The 19,167-nt window shown below is 38.8% G+C and overlaps 1 protein-coding gene across 1 annotated transcript in view; it reads left to right on the forward strand.

Annotated features, from left to right (window-relative positions):
* Positions 1-1,898, forward strand: part of LOC138299190 (butyrophilin subfamily 1 member A1-like) — a 140,647-nt gene extending 138,749 nt beyond the window's left edge. The window contains exon 9 of the mRNA XM_069237288.1: positions 994-1,898. Coding sequence (XP_069093389.1) covers positions 994-1,538 — 545 coding nt within the window. The 3' untranslated portion in view covers positions 1,539-1,898. The remainder of the gene's footprint in view (positions 1-993) is intronic.
* Positions 1,899-19,167: the final 17,269 nt, after the last annotated feature.

The following is a 19,167-nucleotide window of genomic DNA, read 5'->3' on the forward strand; positions in this document are numbered from 1 at the left end:
TGATGCAAAGGTGTGAATGGATGTGAGGAAGGTGATGCATAGAAGGAGAGGAAGAAGAAACGTTTTGGCTAGGAAAGAATATACCAATTAAAAAGATAGCTGCCATTCAAAAACTATAATTGTAAACGTGGGAGATGTGGTCAAGGTGAAAGCTCCTGTTACCCATTGTCCATATTCCAAATACAGTTCTTCCATGAGAATGATAAAGAAATTGACTAATGCAGGGAAACTTGAAAATAGAAGGATTTGGAATCTTAATAGGGTGATCAAAGTGACTAAAGAAGGATTGTCAGATACTTTGGTGGAAGCAATGGAGACATCAAAGTACAAGCATGGAAAAAGAAAAACAAGCAGAAGTGGTGAGAAAGGAGATAGAAGATCACCTAAACATATGATGACTTTGTAATTTACAATTAACTTTATTCATCACTTAGTAATATTTAAATTATTTACAATTTTGTCCCAGGTGAAGCCTTAGATTTTTAGTGAATTTTAAGTGTTATTAGCAGAGTTTGTTATTTTGTTTGTTAAAGGAACGAGATATGTGATAGCCTTGTTGATATTCAAGTTATTGTGATGTAATGTAGACAGTGGAAATGGGAGCCTTCTCTCAGTGGACAGCTGATGCAATGCATGTTGGAGGGGGAGTAGAGATAAGACCTGGATAGTATGAGGATCCAGAGATGTGGGTGGTCTGTTATAGATAATAAACTTATATGTTGGATCTACCCTCCGAATGTCTGTCTTATGGGGATACCTCAGTATATTCATGGTAATGGTTTTGTTGTAACGGCCATTCGTGGTTATGACCACACTGTAATGGCTGTTTCCCGTAAATGGAGGAGCCAGAGATAAAACAAATATTCAAATCATTCAAAGGACAGTCATGCTAATGGAAATTTCCAAGAGAATGGTTGATTGGGGAGGTATTCTTGCTGCACCTCTGATTAGTTGTTTTCTGGTCTCTAAAGTTTACTTTTCTCTGTTTTGCAGCTGAGGTAACTCTGGATCCTGACACTGCTCATCCCTGGCTCGTCATATCTGAGGAGGGCAAAAGTGTGAAACATGGCGACATATTACAGAACCTGCCTGACATCCCCGAAAGATTTGACTTTAGCGGTTCAATCCTGGGGACGCCGAGGCTGACATCAGGGAGACACTACTGGGAGGTAGAAGTGGGGGACAAGTCGGGGTGGAGTATGGGGGTCTACGATGATTCTGTGAGCAGGAAGGGGAAGCTCACAGTAAAGCCTGAGGGAGGATACTGGTTAGTACAGATCAAAGATGGTGCATACGATGCTATAACTGAACCTCTTACTCCCATTGTTCCACGTGTGCCACCAATGGCGCTGGGTCTTTTCCTGGACTATGAGGCAGGTAGGCTCTCTGTATACAATTTGCAGGACCGATCCCATTTCTTCACTTACTCTGGTGTTTCCTTCCCCCCTGTCCTGCGGCCATTCTTTAATCCCGGTAGGATTGATCGGCGAAGAAATGCTGGACCGTTACGCATATTGCCAGTGACAGGATGGGATTGAGAATAGCAGTGACTGTCATCTGAGCAGAATAAAGGAGCTGTTCTGAATATTATCATTGACTATGGCAGGATGTAGGAGCTGTGCATTTTGTTACTAACCATATACTAAAGTATTGTATATAATATTGTCCAGTCTGACTGGGAGTAGAATCTGTCAGTAATGGCACTCGCTGCTCTAGTACCATCGCTGTACACCATCCGTGTAAAATACCGCCTATCCCAGGCAATTATGCTATGTTTAATTTCTTTACTGGAACAGATCTGCATAATGGCTCATATATCCCCAACACCAACTTCAGTGGCAGTGTATGATGTCACTCATTGCTTCCAACTTCCAATAAAGATACTGTGTAGAATGTTACCAACCCTGACGGTACCACTTTTAATGTGTCGCCATGTCAGAATTAATTCGGGGGAGGCGGGCTACAGGCAAGTGAGGGTTATTGGGCCTCATTGTGGTGATTGGGCCTTTCATCACTAGTGTCCTGGGCTCTGCACACTAGGCCAACCCTAGCACATTAGGCTCTTAGGATAGTGATTGCAAAAGGTCCAAGACATCTCATGAAGATAGTGTTGGGGTGGACGCTCAGAACTCAAGCAAACAATAGACACAACAGGTTAATGCACAGTGCTTTTCTTTTCTTTTTTTTTTTCTTTTTTTTTCTTTAAAAAAGTATTTTATGCAAACCAAAATTATGATAAGGTACATTGAGAAAAGATGGCACTAATGGGATACACACTATGGGGTCAAGAGAGATTGCTACATAGAGAGACGTAACGTCCTGGACTTAAATGCATGAGCAGGCCCACTGTGAGGAAGGATAGCAGCATTCCTGTACTCTATGCTGAGTAGGTTAGTGCTTTTTGAATATGCAATTCTTATATGCGGGTTGCAGTTATTGTTATTAGCCCCATCGAGATAGGTTTAGCCAACTCAAATGTTATTGTCCTTCAGGGTTCTATATTTGCTTGATATTGAGCTCACAAAGAATTTCCAAGCTTTTGTGTGCAGCAAAACACATTTCTAGCGAACCAACTCTTTGTGCTACGTCATCAACTGCTTGCGGGCACTGCCAACATGATGTGCCAGTAAAGACCATCCGTGATGCCAACAGGAAATTTGTGCTACATCGACAACCGTCTGCGACACCCAGCTTGCTCTATGCGCTACTCCAATGGCCAGGGAAGCTCTCCTTCCTGCTTGCGGACCTTTCCACAGTGAACAAAACTTGTTATGATGGACTTGAAGGTCACTCTTTTAGCAGGGCTAACCTGGTCACTTTATCAGGGCTGTGTTCCATCGTGGTCAGCCTGACCTTGACCTTCACCTGGTATCACACAACCAGTTAGTCGCTGTTGGTGCTTTGTATTTTTTGCAACTATTTTCACTTACATCTTTAAAATTGCTTATCTCTGCTTCCACTAATTCGAATTTTGTCATTTGGGTAGCAATGTATTTATAACAGATTTTTTCTGTGTTGTGCTTTCACTTTGTGTGGCTGCAAAAATTATTTACACGTTGGCTCTAAGTTAAGCCTGATTGCTCTGTTCCAAGCTACCAGAGGGTTGAGCACAGGCTAATTTTCATGTTTGCTTGTGACTTCACCCTGACAAGGATTGTGGTTACTACTGAGTAGTGTTTCATCCCCCTCAACCAGCACACCCAATGTCTTAGCAAGGTTAAAATGCTAGCACTGGTACACTGCAGGTATAGATTGGCTTGGTGCACCTGTGGAAAAATGCCAGCGCTGTCATACTGGAGAAAACGTTTGGCATAGGTTGCAGCTGAGACAAATTGCTGATGCTGGCACATTGGAGGAAATGCTTGGCATATGGGAGGACAACCATGCATATATCAGGAGGCAATCCATAACAAATTGTGGTACTCGAAATACTATGCGTACCGCTTGACAAAAGGGACCTCCATAGTACTATGACAGTTTTATTACCAAAATTCTGGCACTGGCATATTGTATGCAATGTTTAGGCAAAAGGGGCACCCATGGCAACATGCTAGCCCTAGCAATAGAGGTAATCTTTGACATAGAGGGCATCCACAGGACATCTTAAAAACATTATTGAGTCAGCTCATGGGAACTGTCAGTTTCATTAGCTTTGCAAACCGTGTAAAGGCTTGAATATTTTATGAGTGTGTTTTTCAGGGCCTATTGTAAAATGAGGTGAAAATTGTGTGTTAAGAAGAGCCGTTTTATTAAACCTTTGAACCTGGGAAGAGAAACCCCCACCCTCTGATCTCCCCTAGAAGATGTCAGACTCACTTTTCTTATTTTCTACAAATCAGGTAATTTTTCTGTTGACATATCATGCTTGCACCTTTATAGGCATTTGTGTTGTGTTTTTATAATAATTGTACAATTATTATGGAATTTGTCATTGTAAATTAGTGATTTCATCAGGATTATGACCATATGACTATGACGTTACTACCTGGAAAGGTTCTAGGTCAACGGTCATATGACGTCACCTCCTGTGATGTCATTAAGGTCAAAGGGTATATGATGTCACTTCTGCAACCACTGGCATTTCGGTCCGTCAACGTCCATGAGGACCAAGCATATTGTTTTTAGATGACACATCTTTCCATTGGCTAACAGTGCACATAGTTTATTAATGCATAACAGGAGCGAACAAAAAAAAACTCTTATCCTTATAAAACACATCGACAAGCTAACTGAAGTTCAGCTGAGTGGCCATTCATATTACAGCATCAGAACAGCCCTTCCCGAGGAAGCTAGTGAAATATTATTTTCTTACATCCAAGCAGAGAGAATGGATTGCAGCAGAATTAAAATGATTTTCTGAAACATAATAAAAGAATGAATGTGCAGGACTTGTGCACAAAAATATACTAACAATCTTTTGAAAGCTGCAGCCTGATGTGGCCTAGTCATGTCAACTAAAGCAGGCACTATTTTTTAAAAATGAAAATCAGCACCCACCCTAGAAAAACAAATGAATATGCCAGGGCGATTAGGAATAGCTGTAACCTGTCATAAAGGCAACTGTTATGCACCTCTTAAGCAAAAAGCCATAATCCAATGGGAACATCATGTTGCTTTTGCATGCGCAGCTCACCTCTCAACCCAAGGGAATGTAAAAAGAACAATGTAACCATCTACAAAAGGCCATGGCCTTGATGGACAACCCATCCAAGCAACTGTAAGCCTTGGGAAACTCATGAAAGCCAATGGCTGATGTGGTCTGCCCTAAGGCCCATTCTCTATACTGCTTCTTAAATGTACTTTTTTAAAGCATTGATAATGTGAGGTTTTCAAGCCTACAAATGCTGTCTATAATGAGACCTGAAAAAGTGTAATTGGCCCATTGTATGGCGTTACTGTTCGCTCACTATATCTCTCAATGCACTACACTGCTACAGATAGAACATTGGCAAGCAAGCACAGAGCGTGCAGCGAGATCATTCTTTGAAACAAATTGGGAAAGTGCATTGCTCTAAAGGCTGTCCAATTAAATGCTTTACATTGCACCAGTAAACTAAAATGGCGGGAGACATTCCAGAGAAGGAAAGTGGGCATGCACATTGCTGCATCTCTGTAATACTCCTTCCTCCTGTATATACATATGTCAAATGATGTAGCTGCTCAACTGTAATACGCTACTTCATATTAAAGCAAAACACACAGATTTAAGTGGTTTGTGGAAAGGGTGATGGTGTGACCTTGTATTATAAGGAATATAGCACCCCCTGTCATGCATTATAAGGGTATAGAAAGTCACCTCAGAGATCCATGACCTTACAAAGATCATGGAATTTAGTGAATTTCCATACCCTTATAATATATGAATCTCTCTCAGTGGAATTATGGGTATGCTTATCCTTAGCCCTACATTATTCCTCAATTGAGCACTTAATCATACGGTGTCTGACATCTGTATCATAGCCTGCCAAAATTATTTACAGGTACAAGCATTTTATGGAAAAGTGAAGAAAGCTGTAGAGGTGAAAAGGTGAAGAAGAGGAAATGAAAATAAAAAAATTGATTTAAAAAAACAAGTGCTAGCATTTTCCTGACATTGACATATTAGCGAGAGGCAGTTTCAGGAAAGTGGACCACAATGCCGTATAGGAAAACAGCACTAAATGCAACAGAATATGTACAGCAGCAGCTGCTCGCACTCACTAAGTTCACATCCTTGTAGTAGGATTTTTTGTGTCAAATTACTCATAATTAAACAAACGGGTATAAATCTAGTCATTTTTGTTAATTTTGCGTAAAAAAGAATGAGTAACATCAAATTATCAAAATTATTTGTATTACTTTGGCTTTAGAACAATTGTGCCTGGGCCTAATGATGATGCTTTATCTGCAGTGCTTGCCAAAGCATTGTATAAATGACTTTCTGTACCTTTTGAGTAGCCGTCTGTCTCAAATCACATATTGCACTGTTTCTGAAGGTTGACCTTATGTTATCCTCTTGCTTATTATGAATTTTTGAATTGCCTGAGCAACTAACATTTTTACTTTCTGTAATAATTCTTAATTTCAACTAAACCTTCATGGTTTGGTGTTTGAGGTGTCCTGTGTGGGTTTCCTTTATTTGCCTTGGACCATTGTCCTTTGAGACTCGCATGGCCCGATCAGTCTAATGAGCCCATTAGTAAATTAATAGTACAAAGTGCCAACAATTATTGTTGCAAAAGATGGCTATTGGTAAATAGGATGGGGAAAGCAAATTAGTGCAATTCTGTTGCAAAATGTAATTGAAAATTGCACAACTAAAATTGTCAAAGATAGGGGGTCCTGGAATCAATTGGACTGTGCAGATGCACCTGTTCTGTTAAGAATGTCAGAGTTGCATAACACCAGTATCCACAGGGCTTTGTGACGTGAGTTGTCTTGTGTGGTAAATTGTGGTATGCAAATTATTTGGATTGTGACAGTGTATTTGTGTTTTGCTGCATGTGGTGTGTAGCAAATTATTTTTTCTACAGTGTGTGTAAGCTATCCTATTTTAGGTTTAAATCTATAATAAAACACCCATCTGAAAGGGAAATAGCCCTTACCAGTCTAAACATACAACACTAATAATCACCTGCACAACCACAAACTAAAATGACATTTAAAGAAAGGAAAGTGAGAGAGAATGTGTTATTTGTATTTTTCCTGACAATGCCAACACAATGCAGCTTTGTTATACAAGGTAGCAGCAATAAACACTGGTCTAAGAGTATTCTTATGAGTTTTGTTGTTCAGGGATGTCATTACGTATTGTTTTTTCTTTGGTTTGTGTCTTCCATTTTTGTGTGCTTGGACTAAAGGTACAGGGTTTAGAAGGCTGTTTAAGGCTGATCTAATTAGTTTTTTACCCTACAGTGACTTTGGAAAAAATAAAACCACATTCGATCTTTTGGCATTGTTTAATTCTGCTGATGATTGGTAAAATGGCTAGCTAGCAATATTTGCTAACCTGTATTTACCCACAGACAAATAATGGGTAAAAACCTTTGATACATTAGCTTCTGTTTCTAACAAGTTGGTATTAATAACAAGTGAACCAGCAAAATTCCAGGCATTAAACATTCAGTGGCAGGTGTAGTGACAGGTAACTGAGAAAAGAGTGTTTTCATCATGCACATGGGATTGTGGGGGAAATATTTCATAACCCTTTCCACATACCACCAAATTTCATAGCTGCAAAGTGCCCCATTTTTATGTATGACATCTTCAGCTAATCATGGCTTTATAGCCATCTGCACGATACTGTTCGGGTTTGTGAGCCCACAGTTACAATATTAACAGCAACATTCCCAGAATACAATGTAATGTATGTTAAAAGATCAGGACTGATTTGAAGTGAAGAATGTGCTATAGAGACACAAGAGCAACACCACATTAGTATAATCAAGCAAAGAGTGCAGATAAGCACTCTGCGTCAGAATGCAGGGCTACAACCTAATCTGATGTAGTTCAAAACTTTAAATGTTTTCCAAAGAACTATGCTGACAGGGGACCACATTTGCAATGTCATAATTTTCAATAAAGGGAAGGCGAATGACCCCCACTTGTGTTCAGGAATTTATGAAAACATTTGAATGTCACACTCATACTTTTTAATCCATTATTTGTCCTATAAACCAGTCAGAATAAACCACACAGAGTCCTGACAATGTGTGTGTGTGTGAGGTAATGAGATGTGAGAGAGGGGGGTCATGAAAAGTGAGTAATACCTCAATACGTAAGCAGTCTAACAGAAAGCTATTGGACACTGCAAATGGGAAGACATTACAAGTCCAGAATTAGGTCTCCTTTAGATTAAATATGTGTGCAAAATGCAGTGGTATTATGTCAATGGTGTTTTGTGTTGACCAGATGTCCAAATCTCCACTTTATTACAATATTTTGCGCAATTTGCTGACGATGTTTACACAGTGTTCTTGATTAAATATTGTGATTTTACATGATTTCCGAGCAAAGGATTTTATGATTCATGTTTAAGGTTAGCAAATTTATAGAAATCCAAGATCTTGAAATAAATATTAAAGTTGTCTGCTGAAAGGGGTGTGTGGCATCACATCAGGTTATAGGTTAAAGTCCTATGAACTCTTTAATTTTCTAAATGTATATGAATTAATCAAGGTGGTGGTGTTCATTTCTTTGTGGGTGGGAAAAAGACAAGCTGACTCACAGTTAGGTTACTGCTGTTCGAGAACCCATCTGGTATGATTGAAAGAATTTAGAGTGTTCTCCTTCCCATGGTGAATTTGATTTTCCATCCTGTGTCCCGGTAGACAGACAAAGTACTTGCTTTGGTTTGTGTTTTAGGTTTTGAACTCATAATGTAATTGCTTGGATTAGCTTTATGCATTAGGTTGAAGTCACATTGTAACTGGGAAGGAAGGAGCCTGTTCAATCTGGGTGGTAGTGGTGATGAATTTAATGACATGTACAGTCATGGGGTGGCCAGTCGTAAGCAACTTCTGAAAGGGTTTCTGTTTTCTAAGAAATGAAAAATGGAGAATCAATTCAGCCCAAAGGCTCAGTAACAACATATATAGTTGCTGTGTGCCAGGAATTGGGAGCAATGCCGAAGCCGCCAGGAACCACCACTGTGAAAGTGAGGACTTCATTTCTCTCATTCTGTGTTTTTCCTTTTTCATTAAACAGACAAAAATGTGATCTGCTCGGTGGTGGTTATTTCTACTGTATCAGCTAATGTGCTTTGAAAAAACATCATGCAATGTTGCAAATATTCAAGACTGATGTTACCTGGAGGTTCAGTTGTGCTCCTAATCATTATTTAGCAAGTTCCTGGTTTTGTAGTGTGATGTCATTTTCCCTTGTATAGAGGTAAAAAGGAATACTGAATAGTAATACTTGGTTGGTTTTTAGAGTAAGCCTATTTTACTCCACACAATTTTTGCAATGTTGCTTGGTCTCTGTAAATGTAACATTATTGGTAGAGTCCATGGTGCCAGTTCACACCATGCAAAAGACATGATTCTCTACTACTCTGAACCTATATAATGGGCCTTATTTAGGATGTGTGTCAGGCTTTACCTTGCATTCATATTGAGCAGTCTCTATGTCACACTGTTATTTAATTCTAAACTTAGCATATCTCACTATTAATTCTAAACTTAGAGCGTTTTCCCTATTCCTACTGAGGAAGTATCTGAAGGATTGTGAATTGACTCTAAGAATATTTTGCAGGTTGACTTTATGCAATCCCCACTAATGTTTTTACTTTCTGTAATGATTGTTAATTTTTTATAATCCTTCATGTTTTGGAACTTGAATCTTGTCTTGTGTAGGTTGCCTTTATTTGCCTTGGTCCCTTGTCCTTTGTGACTCACCAGCCCTGATTCATCTAATCCACTGTTTGGTAAATTAGTAGTGAGAGCCTATGGGATGACCAGAGGTTTGGGGTGCCTGCCACAGTGCTACAAACTCTGACCTCCTGTCCTGGAGTTACAAGAAATGTAGAAAAAGCACATGAAAATATAACGCAACAGGCATTGGCAGAAAGGGCTAACAAGATGTATGTAATGAAAGAACACTGCTAGCACAAATCTAATACTGACCAGAATAAGGTGAAGAGTTCACTCGAGGACACACTGATATGAGTAACTTGAAAGGATTGCAGTTGAAAGCTAACTCGTGTTTAGCAAACATGCAGGTATTTACACCTTTAGGCACACAGGTTCAATGGCACGTATTTCCTGTTTCCAGATAGATTGTAACTTGATTAGAAAATGAGTGCAGGACATCTAATCAGTTTAGACCACACAGAGGTCTTAGGGTTACAATGATAAGGCACACATGGTATTAAAGCTGTATTTAGTACAAATATGTATGTATTCTACAGTGAAGAATAGTTTGTTGAGCATCGTTAATGCCACCAGTGTAGAAGATTAGTTAGATTAAGGGGGTATGGGGTCACAGGTGTTCATATGTTTTTCTGTTTCAATCTTTGACTGGCCAGTCTATTATTATTTACTGTTTTCTAATAAAGCATTGTGTGATTCTGGATATAAGAGGCTGTCTGTGATACAGCAACTTGAGACCGGCTGCCTGCCTGTGTGAGGAGGGTTGTTCTCCCTGTCACAACAGAAAAGGGCTGACTTTTCATTGAAAAAGAGGAGTTTTGTTTTTGTTTAGTTATACATTTTTTAAAGTTTTGATTTACTCTGCAACAGTTGTTTTCACCTGACTGCTGACACCGGAGGACCATCTACCCCCCACTGCACAGATTATTGTGCATCATTGACTGGGTAAGCAGATGCCATCGTTTGTCAATTTCTGCCTGTGCACGGGGTGGTGGGAGAGATTCTGGGGACTCCCTTCTTTTTGAGGTGAGGGCAAATGTAGACCAACATTCCATGCTTTTTTATCTACTATATGACTTATTTCCCTTAGCAATTGTAAACACAGATATAGATATATACGTTTATGAGAAATATAAGGGTATTGCATGCAAGATTATGTACATGTTTTGCACAATATCAGGAAAAGAGTTAGAAAACTGGTTCACTTGTTCCTAGTGACGATATAGAAGTGGTCAGTGTAAGTAATTTGAAATTTGGAGGGAGCTCAATATATGTTTTTCGTTGACATAGAAGGACAGCTGAAAAGCTGATGACATTAAACTTTACCTCCAGATAAGACGTAAACATTCAAATTACTGTCCTGGCCCTAATGTCTGCAAGTCAGTCAGTGGTCTGAGAGATGCACAGTTTGAAAAGGTTATCTTTGCTAAGCGTGGAGAAAAGTGACCAGGAGTGACCACTTGTGTTTGGCATTCAGAGTAGAATATTGTTGATTAATTGAGTGCTGCATAACCATTTAAATTGTTATTCCAAATGATGAGTTAGATGTAGTCAGTTTGGGTAATTTGAAATTGTGGGTTGCCAATGCATGTCTAATGATTTGACTTGGAGGGACAGCTGGAAGGCTAATGTTGTTAAAATGTTTCTCCAAGTACAATCTGGACACTCAAATTACTGCCCTGGATCTAATATCCAGAAGTCATTCTATGGGCTGAGAGATTCGTAGTCTGAAAAGGTTATTCTCTCTAGGCACGGAGGGAAGTGACTAGGGGTTGCCAGTTGTATTTACCGTTCAGATTTAGAAACAAATTGTGATTCATACTTAGGAAATAGTTGATGTGTTCATACTTTTTATGATGATGGTGACTGCGTGTGTGCATGAATGAAGTGGCCACTGTATGATGTTGATGTGTAATATCGCGTAATGTTCTTTAATGTGTATTGTATAAATTATCAAGACAAAAAGTGCAAAATGTTCCTGTTTTTAAATATTTGTGTAAGTTTAAAAAAAATATTTGACTAGATAGATACGAAGGGTAAATTTAGACATATTGGGAAGACAAGTAGTTATAGAGACTCCCTTAGCACATATGCAGGCGTTTTTTCCCAATAATCAAAGAAAGTTAACACAACATTTTTTTGAATTATTTAAAGCCACATAAAAACATACGTATTCCTGGCCAAGAGAAGGAATATTTGTTGATAAATTATTGTTGCATACCTTAGGAGTAAGTATAAAGGAACCAAATTACAAAAAAGAGAAACTATTCTAGGTCTGTGGCAAGTATTTTGTTAAAAATCTAAAAAAACCTTAAAAATTACTACCCCTAATATTGTATCTGTTTTCGAACAATCCCCCCCAACAATTTTATGAATACCTCTCCCAATGTACCCAGTATTTACGCACTGGTGCAGCTACAAGACGCCTCAGTGGGATTTGAGAACCCCTAAACTGAGACCTCTTCACAATCTCCAAATGCTAGCCCTAATGTTGCTCCGCAACTGCCAAAGCCAAAATATGTGTGCACACCTAGGCAGCAAGCAAAGATAAGTGAATCTCAGTTTTCAGAACAATTGGAAGCACAGTTCACCCAACGTTTAGACCCAGAGCCTCCTGAGGAAGACAGAAGCGAAGAACAAAGTCCAGGGGATAGAGAGGACAGTCACACGATTCATCAGCAACATCAAATTTGTTGCAGAGGAGAGACACAACAGGAAGGGTAGTTAAGGAACAACTGTCTTCTTCACAACAAAAATATGCAGATGACGTTAGATGGAGTGACTGTGGACAGAGCTAAGATGGCACAAAGGCTAATGTTCCAAGAAAAAGATAGGCCATCAGTAGTCTGCCAACTTGTCAGAAGAAGGGGAATGTAATAATCTCAATAGAAAGTGCTCAAGAGTGGTTATTGCAAAGTGAGAGTTGGGGAGATGCAAGGGAAGTGAAGAAAGAAGAATATCACAATGACTTTTCAGGACAGATTCATTGAGATTTTAGGAAAGTAACAAATAGAATAGAGTCTATACATAAACATACAGATAGCATGGGTGAGCTGCTTTCACCCCCAAAAGCTAGGCACTCCATCTCCAATATTGGTATTCAAGAAAGGCCCCTTAATTATTTGGATTATACAAAAGGTGCAAGGGGATTATCTGATCGTGTTGATATTAGAGTGAGAGAACAGGAGTTTTCCAGAGTTAGGAAAGCTTGAGCATCAGATCTTGAGAAAATGTGATTTCAGGGAACACATGGCCAACCAAGCTCAGAGATGGGATCTTGTGAAGCTATGAGAGGATCGACACTAAAGGATAGATCAGTGCCTGCCAATGAGTTTTCAATCAGTTTTGCCCAACACAGATCTCAACCCTAGTGAGACAGTTGCAAAAGGAGAGAATAGCTGGTACAGTGTTATGCCATGTGTAAAGAATTTTGTGGATTGGACTGAACAACTGGTCTCACGGATGAGTCCCTGGCCACAAGAAGGATCTTTTGATCCATTTGATATGGCAAATGCAGAAGATTGCATTCTTTATTGGGAGAGAAATCCAAACTGGGATTATCCCTACATGTGGAAGTGTATGGCAGAAATATGTTAGACAGCATACTCCTCAGAATTCTACCACTCCTTTACAGCAGATGCCCCTGAAGCATAAGGGACCTGGGGAAATTCATTATGTTCCATTGCCACAAATGGATAAGGAAAATCTTTAAAACAAATTGCCACTGCTTACAGAGGAAGCAGGGAAATGGATTAGAGCTTTTGGAAAAGCACTAGGGGACATAACCCTTCTGCTTAGTTCTCTTATAGGAGATGAAACAGACATTGTTTTTCAAAAGGCTGGAGTGAGAAATGTTACCCTCACTGAAACTAGATATGATGGGTCTCCATTTAATTTAGTAAGGACAGCAATTTAGGATAAGTTGAGGAAGATGTATCCTGATAGGTCAGCTACTGGATATTTCATGACTCAACGCAGCCAAATGAGGATGAAAGAGAAATGGATCCAAGAAGTAGGCCTGGGTTGGGAGGTAACAGGAGGAAATGCTGTATTATTCTATAACATGGTGAAAAAAGGGTTGCCCTCTGATGTACGGGATAGCCTAGATAATATAGTGGCAGATTCAAGCGCGTATAATTAATTTTTGTAAAAAGAAGCAGGAGAAAGAGAGGAACAGACAGGAAGTGATAGACACAGCAGCAGCCAAATTAGTACAGCAGAAGTTGGCAAAGAAAGAAGCAGTTGAAGGAACTGTAGCGGCAGCCACCACTGAGATGCCTGTAATGACTGTGGGATTTGTTCCTTTAACCCCTCAACATCATTCCCCACAGCAACAGGACAATATAAAGATACAAGGAAGTAGTAGAGGAGGACGGGGATAGATAAGAGGTAGGACGGGTCCTCAAAGATTGTATCAAGTATGTCATTATTGTCAGAGTTATGGACATTTAATTAGAGATTGTATAACTAAGAGATGGGATGAACAAAATGGAAGAGTAGGAGTTATAGCCAGGAAATACAACTAAATCCGCAAATCATATATGTACCTCCGGCGCCATCACAAAATATGCAGCCACCAGTAATGCCACAAGCACAACAGATGCACCCTCAGCAAAATCATCAAACACCCCCACAGTGGACAGGGAGGTGTAGTCGTTAGAGGAGGGAATCCTTTTCAGAAGAATTCTGTGGGAGAATATGCACAATGAAGATGCCCGCTGAGCATTTCTAAGTGTCCAGTATTATTAGTAATGCACAGGACAGATGAGGAACCCACTATGACAGTAGCTATCAACAACAAAAAGTATGCATTCCTCATAGATACAAGAGCATTTACATCCTGTATTAAAGAGAGGTGCCTTCTGATTTCTAATAGATCAGTGGACACACAGGGGTTCTCTGGGGAAATAATGAGGGCTTCCTTCACTAAACCTGTGGATATAGAAGTAGGAGGGAAGTACATTGATATATGAGGAAGATATCCTATGACCAAATAAATATGACTATTCTTTTTTAATCTCCTGGTACAATGATTTTTTTCAAACCCTGGAGTTTCACCTTCCAGGGTGGTGGCAGTAACAGTAGATTCCTCCAGTAGAGACCAAATCAGAGCATAACCTGTTGATATGGAGGCATTTTCAACAGTGTTGTATGCAATCATAGCAGAGACACCAGAGATATTAGGAAGAGAGGTTCCTAATGAATTTCCTTTTCGGCATCAAGGGCAAGACTCCTGAATGCCTGATACTGAACTAATATTGCAAATAAAGGCCTTAAAGGTAACACCATTCTATGGCACCCTAATAGCCAGTGACATTAATCATGTCTTATGGGCATGTATTATTTTCAAAGAACCAGGAAAAATGATTAGAGAAATATTGTATGATCAACTGTTTTGTGATGACAATTCTAAGAAAATAGTTGCAGTTTTTCAGAATGACATACCATTGAGGACAGCGTTGGAAGTGAAGACAGTCACAACAGGTAGAGTTTTTGATTCTGCTAGGGAAGCTAATCTGTCCCAATTACCAGAAAATTGATGGACTAGGGTTCCACATGATGTAGGCCTTATTCACATTGTACACCATTCCGAATTACATTAAAGGAAGGTGCTATTCTACCCGAAATGTGAGACCGTATCCTCTGTCTATGGAAGTAAACAAGCATTTACCCTATACAGGCCTTGTTAGAGCAAGGAGTAATTTACCCTGGAGTGTCTCCCTGTAACACCATGATTTACCTGGTTAAGAAGTCTAAGGGCAATGCTTGGCACATGATTCAGGACCTGCATCCCCTGAACGATGTAGGGGTGCCAGAATTTCCAGTTTTTCCTGATCCATCTATCCTTCTGACAGATCTTCCACAGGATGCTAAGTATTTTTCCGTTATTGATCTGAAGAATGCTTTCTTTAGCATCCGGGCAGTCACTACTTGGCAATGTTCTCTTATTGCTGGGCTCAGTATTTGTATTCCCGTTTGTCCTGAGTACTTTTAAAAGAGTGGCAGCACATTATTGCGATATGTTGTTGAAATACTCATTTGTAGTCCTACCAAGCAGCAGTGTAGAAAGGACAATATGGCCCTTAGTACGACTTTGGCGGTCTTTCTCAAAGACTGCCAAAGCCACGGCAGCCATTATACCGCCAGTGCTGGCGGTATGCTGGCCGCCCTATTAGGAGTTTTCCGCTCGGCCAGCAGACGAAAACAGTGAACAACATATTGCTGACTATTGACACTAGAACAATAGGAGAAGAGATACTTATTGCAATGGATCCAGTTGGAGACAATAGAGATAAAATGTTTTTCGAAATGTTCTCACAACAATCAGAAGAGGTTTCTAGGGTAACATCGGGTATAAACCATTCAGAAGGAATGAAGAAAAAATACATTAGATTAGAGAAACTTCACAAACCGGAATTATCCCGATGGTGGGATGCAACAGTATTGAAAAAATATATCACAGACCGAAAAGTGCCTAGGGGACTTAGGATAATAATTTTTCCATCATTTGATGACTTATCGTCCAAACATATGCAGGATTGGGATCAATTGCTTTTTGAGGCATCCAAGGGAATGATGCTAATCCTGATAGAGCATGCTGAACATAAAAGATAAAGCCTATTGCTAGAGATACAAGAGCTGGACAAGGAGATTCAAATCTTAAACTTACCAGAAGCTAAGGAGAAAAATGATAAAATATTGAAAGATGTACTAGAGAAACATCAAACGTACATAAAAAAAAAAAATGATCACAATACAAAGAGATGATAGGGATTATAGGAATGGGCGAGTGTACACCTTTGCCAAGAGATTTGATGGTTTACCTACTAAACTTTTAAACCAGGATATGACTGAGATCAGATACACATCTGAAAGTGAATCGGAAGTTTCAATTACATCAGGAGAACAGGAGAGGGAAGAATCGAGTGATAATATAAGCATAGCTTCCAACTCAGACTTAGGAGCTTCCTCAAGTTTTTTACAAGAGGCCAGAAGATATGGATTAGGCAACAGAAGAAATCAAAACGAAGAGACAAGCACTTTGACGAAAAAGGCAAAGAAATTGCCGGGGAAAACAAAACAACCAGAGCTGCCAAAACCAGGCACCTGAACAATTGATAGCAATATGTTCTCAAGAAGGAAATGCAATTTCTAATGATGCTTGCAATGATGATATCTCCATTGTCAACTTATCGAATTGTGTACTAACAGAGGAACAAATAAATGTGTTAAGTAAAGAATTAGGCTTCTCACTTTTCAGTCATTGTAACATGACTCAGGTACATATTGATTTTTTTAAATGTGTACAACACCTTAAACGTAAAAAATATTTTTTAGATAAAAGCAAAAGTTCCAACTTCGATATGGTAATTAACACTCCTAGTACACATACGATTCAAGATATTTGAGACATCCAGAGTTTGCTTTCCCTAAATGATATAGGTGGTGAACAAATTGATACACAACAAATATTAGATGATTTAGCAATTGAACAGGACTTGTCACTGAATAGTGGATTTAAACCAAAATCCAACTTAGTACCAACACTACCTGCTGACAATGCTATAGACATCTTCGAAAGACTGGTTCAAGCTGATCTAAATATTTTAGACAGTAAAATCAAAGAGGGTAAAATATATATCTCACGTAACAACATGAAAGGAAAGACTAGCTTTACAAAATCTGTATGACAATCAAACATTGGTTATCAAAGAGGAAGATAAAGGAGGAAATATAGTCATTTTAAATAGATCAGACTATGTAAGTGAAATCAATAGACAACTGGATGACGATTTGTCTTACGTTAAATTGAAGGACAACCCATTATTTCAAATAGTTGGAAAACTGAGTGAACTTCTAAAAATGTGGGTGGAATAATGGCTCATCCCAGGCTTAGAGTACAGATACATACTCAACACACATCTCAGGGCACCGTGTATATATATATATGCTACCTAAGGTACATATGCACAAGTTATCACCCCCTGGAAGACCTATTATATCGGGTATAGGCTCCCCTACTGAAGGACTTTCAGAGTACATTGACAGTTATTTACAGCCGATTGTAAAAAAAACTTACCATCATAGTTACAGGATACAAGAGATGTCAGAATGAAACTGGAGGATATTACATGGTCGCCAGAACCATGGATGTCAGCTCCTTGTATACATGCATACCCAAAATCAAGGGTTTAGAAGCGGTGCCACATTTTCTTCAAAATCGATCGGCATCATACTTGGAACACACAGATATGTTGCTAGTTATGATAGAGTTTATTTTGGAGAAATAACATATTTATTCATGAGGGAGATTGGTACAAACAGGCCCCAGGAGTGGCTATGGGTCAAAGAGTTTCACCATCGTATGCCAACCTATATATCGGTCTGTTTTAAAAAATACACATTTGGTGTAATGGACTATGGTGTATCTAACTGAACATATCTTTTTCTGGGGTCGATACATAGATGATGTCCTTATGATTTGGACAGTTGGACAGGAAGTGAGTCATTACTGACGCAATTTGTCAATCATATTAACACAAATGACTTTAATATCTAAATCACACGTGAATACAGCAGAGACCGGATACAATTTCTAGATTTGGAATTTTTACTGAGAATGATACAGTTCACACTCTAACATATTGCAAACCAACGGCTTGCATTGCGGTACTGCATGCGAATAGTTCACATCCTAGAACACAGATAAATGCATTAACCTTTGGGGAAATGATCCAGACAAAAAGGCATCGCAGTAGACCAGATTTATGTGAGAGAGAACTGGAACATTTGGAGGAGAGATTTATCAAAAGAGGCTACTCCAGGCAGATCATAAAAAAAGCTAGAGATAAAATCAACAAGGTATCGAGATCCTCGCTTTTGAAAAAACGCATAATATCTAAAAACCTACCATCTCAAAACTCAATACAATTTTGCACAGCTTTTAGTCAAAATAGTCAGGATATATATAAAATCTTACTCAAACATTGGAATATTTTGTACACTGATGATACTTTAAAACAAATGTTGTCAAGTAAGCCCAAAATGATTTATAAAAGGGGCACAACTATCAGAGATCTGGCCTGTAGAAGTTTTCTACGTCCAACTAAGGCCAATTTGAACACATGGTTGCCGATAAAACCAATTGGTTTTTACAAATGTAGTAACTGTAACATGTGTCACATAGCATTACATAATAACCTTTGATTTTAAGTTTAATGACAGCAAATCCTACAAGATTCAATCTTTCATAAATTGTAACACGAAATATGTTGTGTACATATTATTATGTGATTGTGGTAAAATCTATGTAGGGAGTACCATTAGGTCCCTGAAAGAGAGGGTCCAAGAACATATGCGATCTTTAAGAAATAATAACCCTTTATCACCTGTTAGATATATGAATAAAAAAGATATAACATCAGAAATTCCTATGATTAAATATATGGGCATTAACCAGGCACCCCCACGCCCTAGAGGGGGAAATCGAGAAAATGAACTCAGAAAGAATGAGGCCAGGTGGATAATCAGACTTAAGAGTATTGAATTGGGCGTGAATTTAGATCACGAAATGCACCATTTTTTATAATAATGGGATTAGTATGTACTATCTTGATGTAGAGAAATGGAGGATAATATTTGCTATTCATGTCATAAATAGTTGAATGAGAAAATGTTAACTCAATAACAACAAATGATGACCCTCTGAAGCTTATTTGATCGCCTAGCATATGTCTTTTATATTCCTCATTGTTCATATAATGATCTATACATATAGCTTTTTTCTTTTTCTTTCTATTATTGTTTCATTTAAACTAAC

This window comes from Pleurodeles waltl, chromosome 6 (genome assembly GCF_031143425.1).
Source record: "Pleurodeles waltl isolate 20211129_DDA chromosome 6, aPleWal1.hap1.20221129, whole genome shotgun sequence".
Classification (NCBI taxonomy): domain Eukaryota; kingdom Metazoa; phylum Chordata; class Amphibia; order Caudata; family Salamandridae; genus Pleurodeles; species Pleurodeles waltl.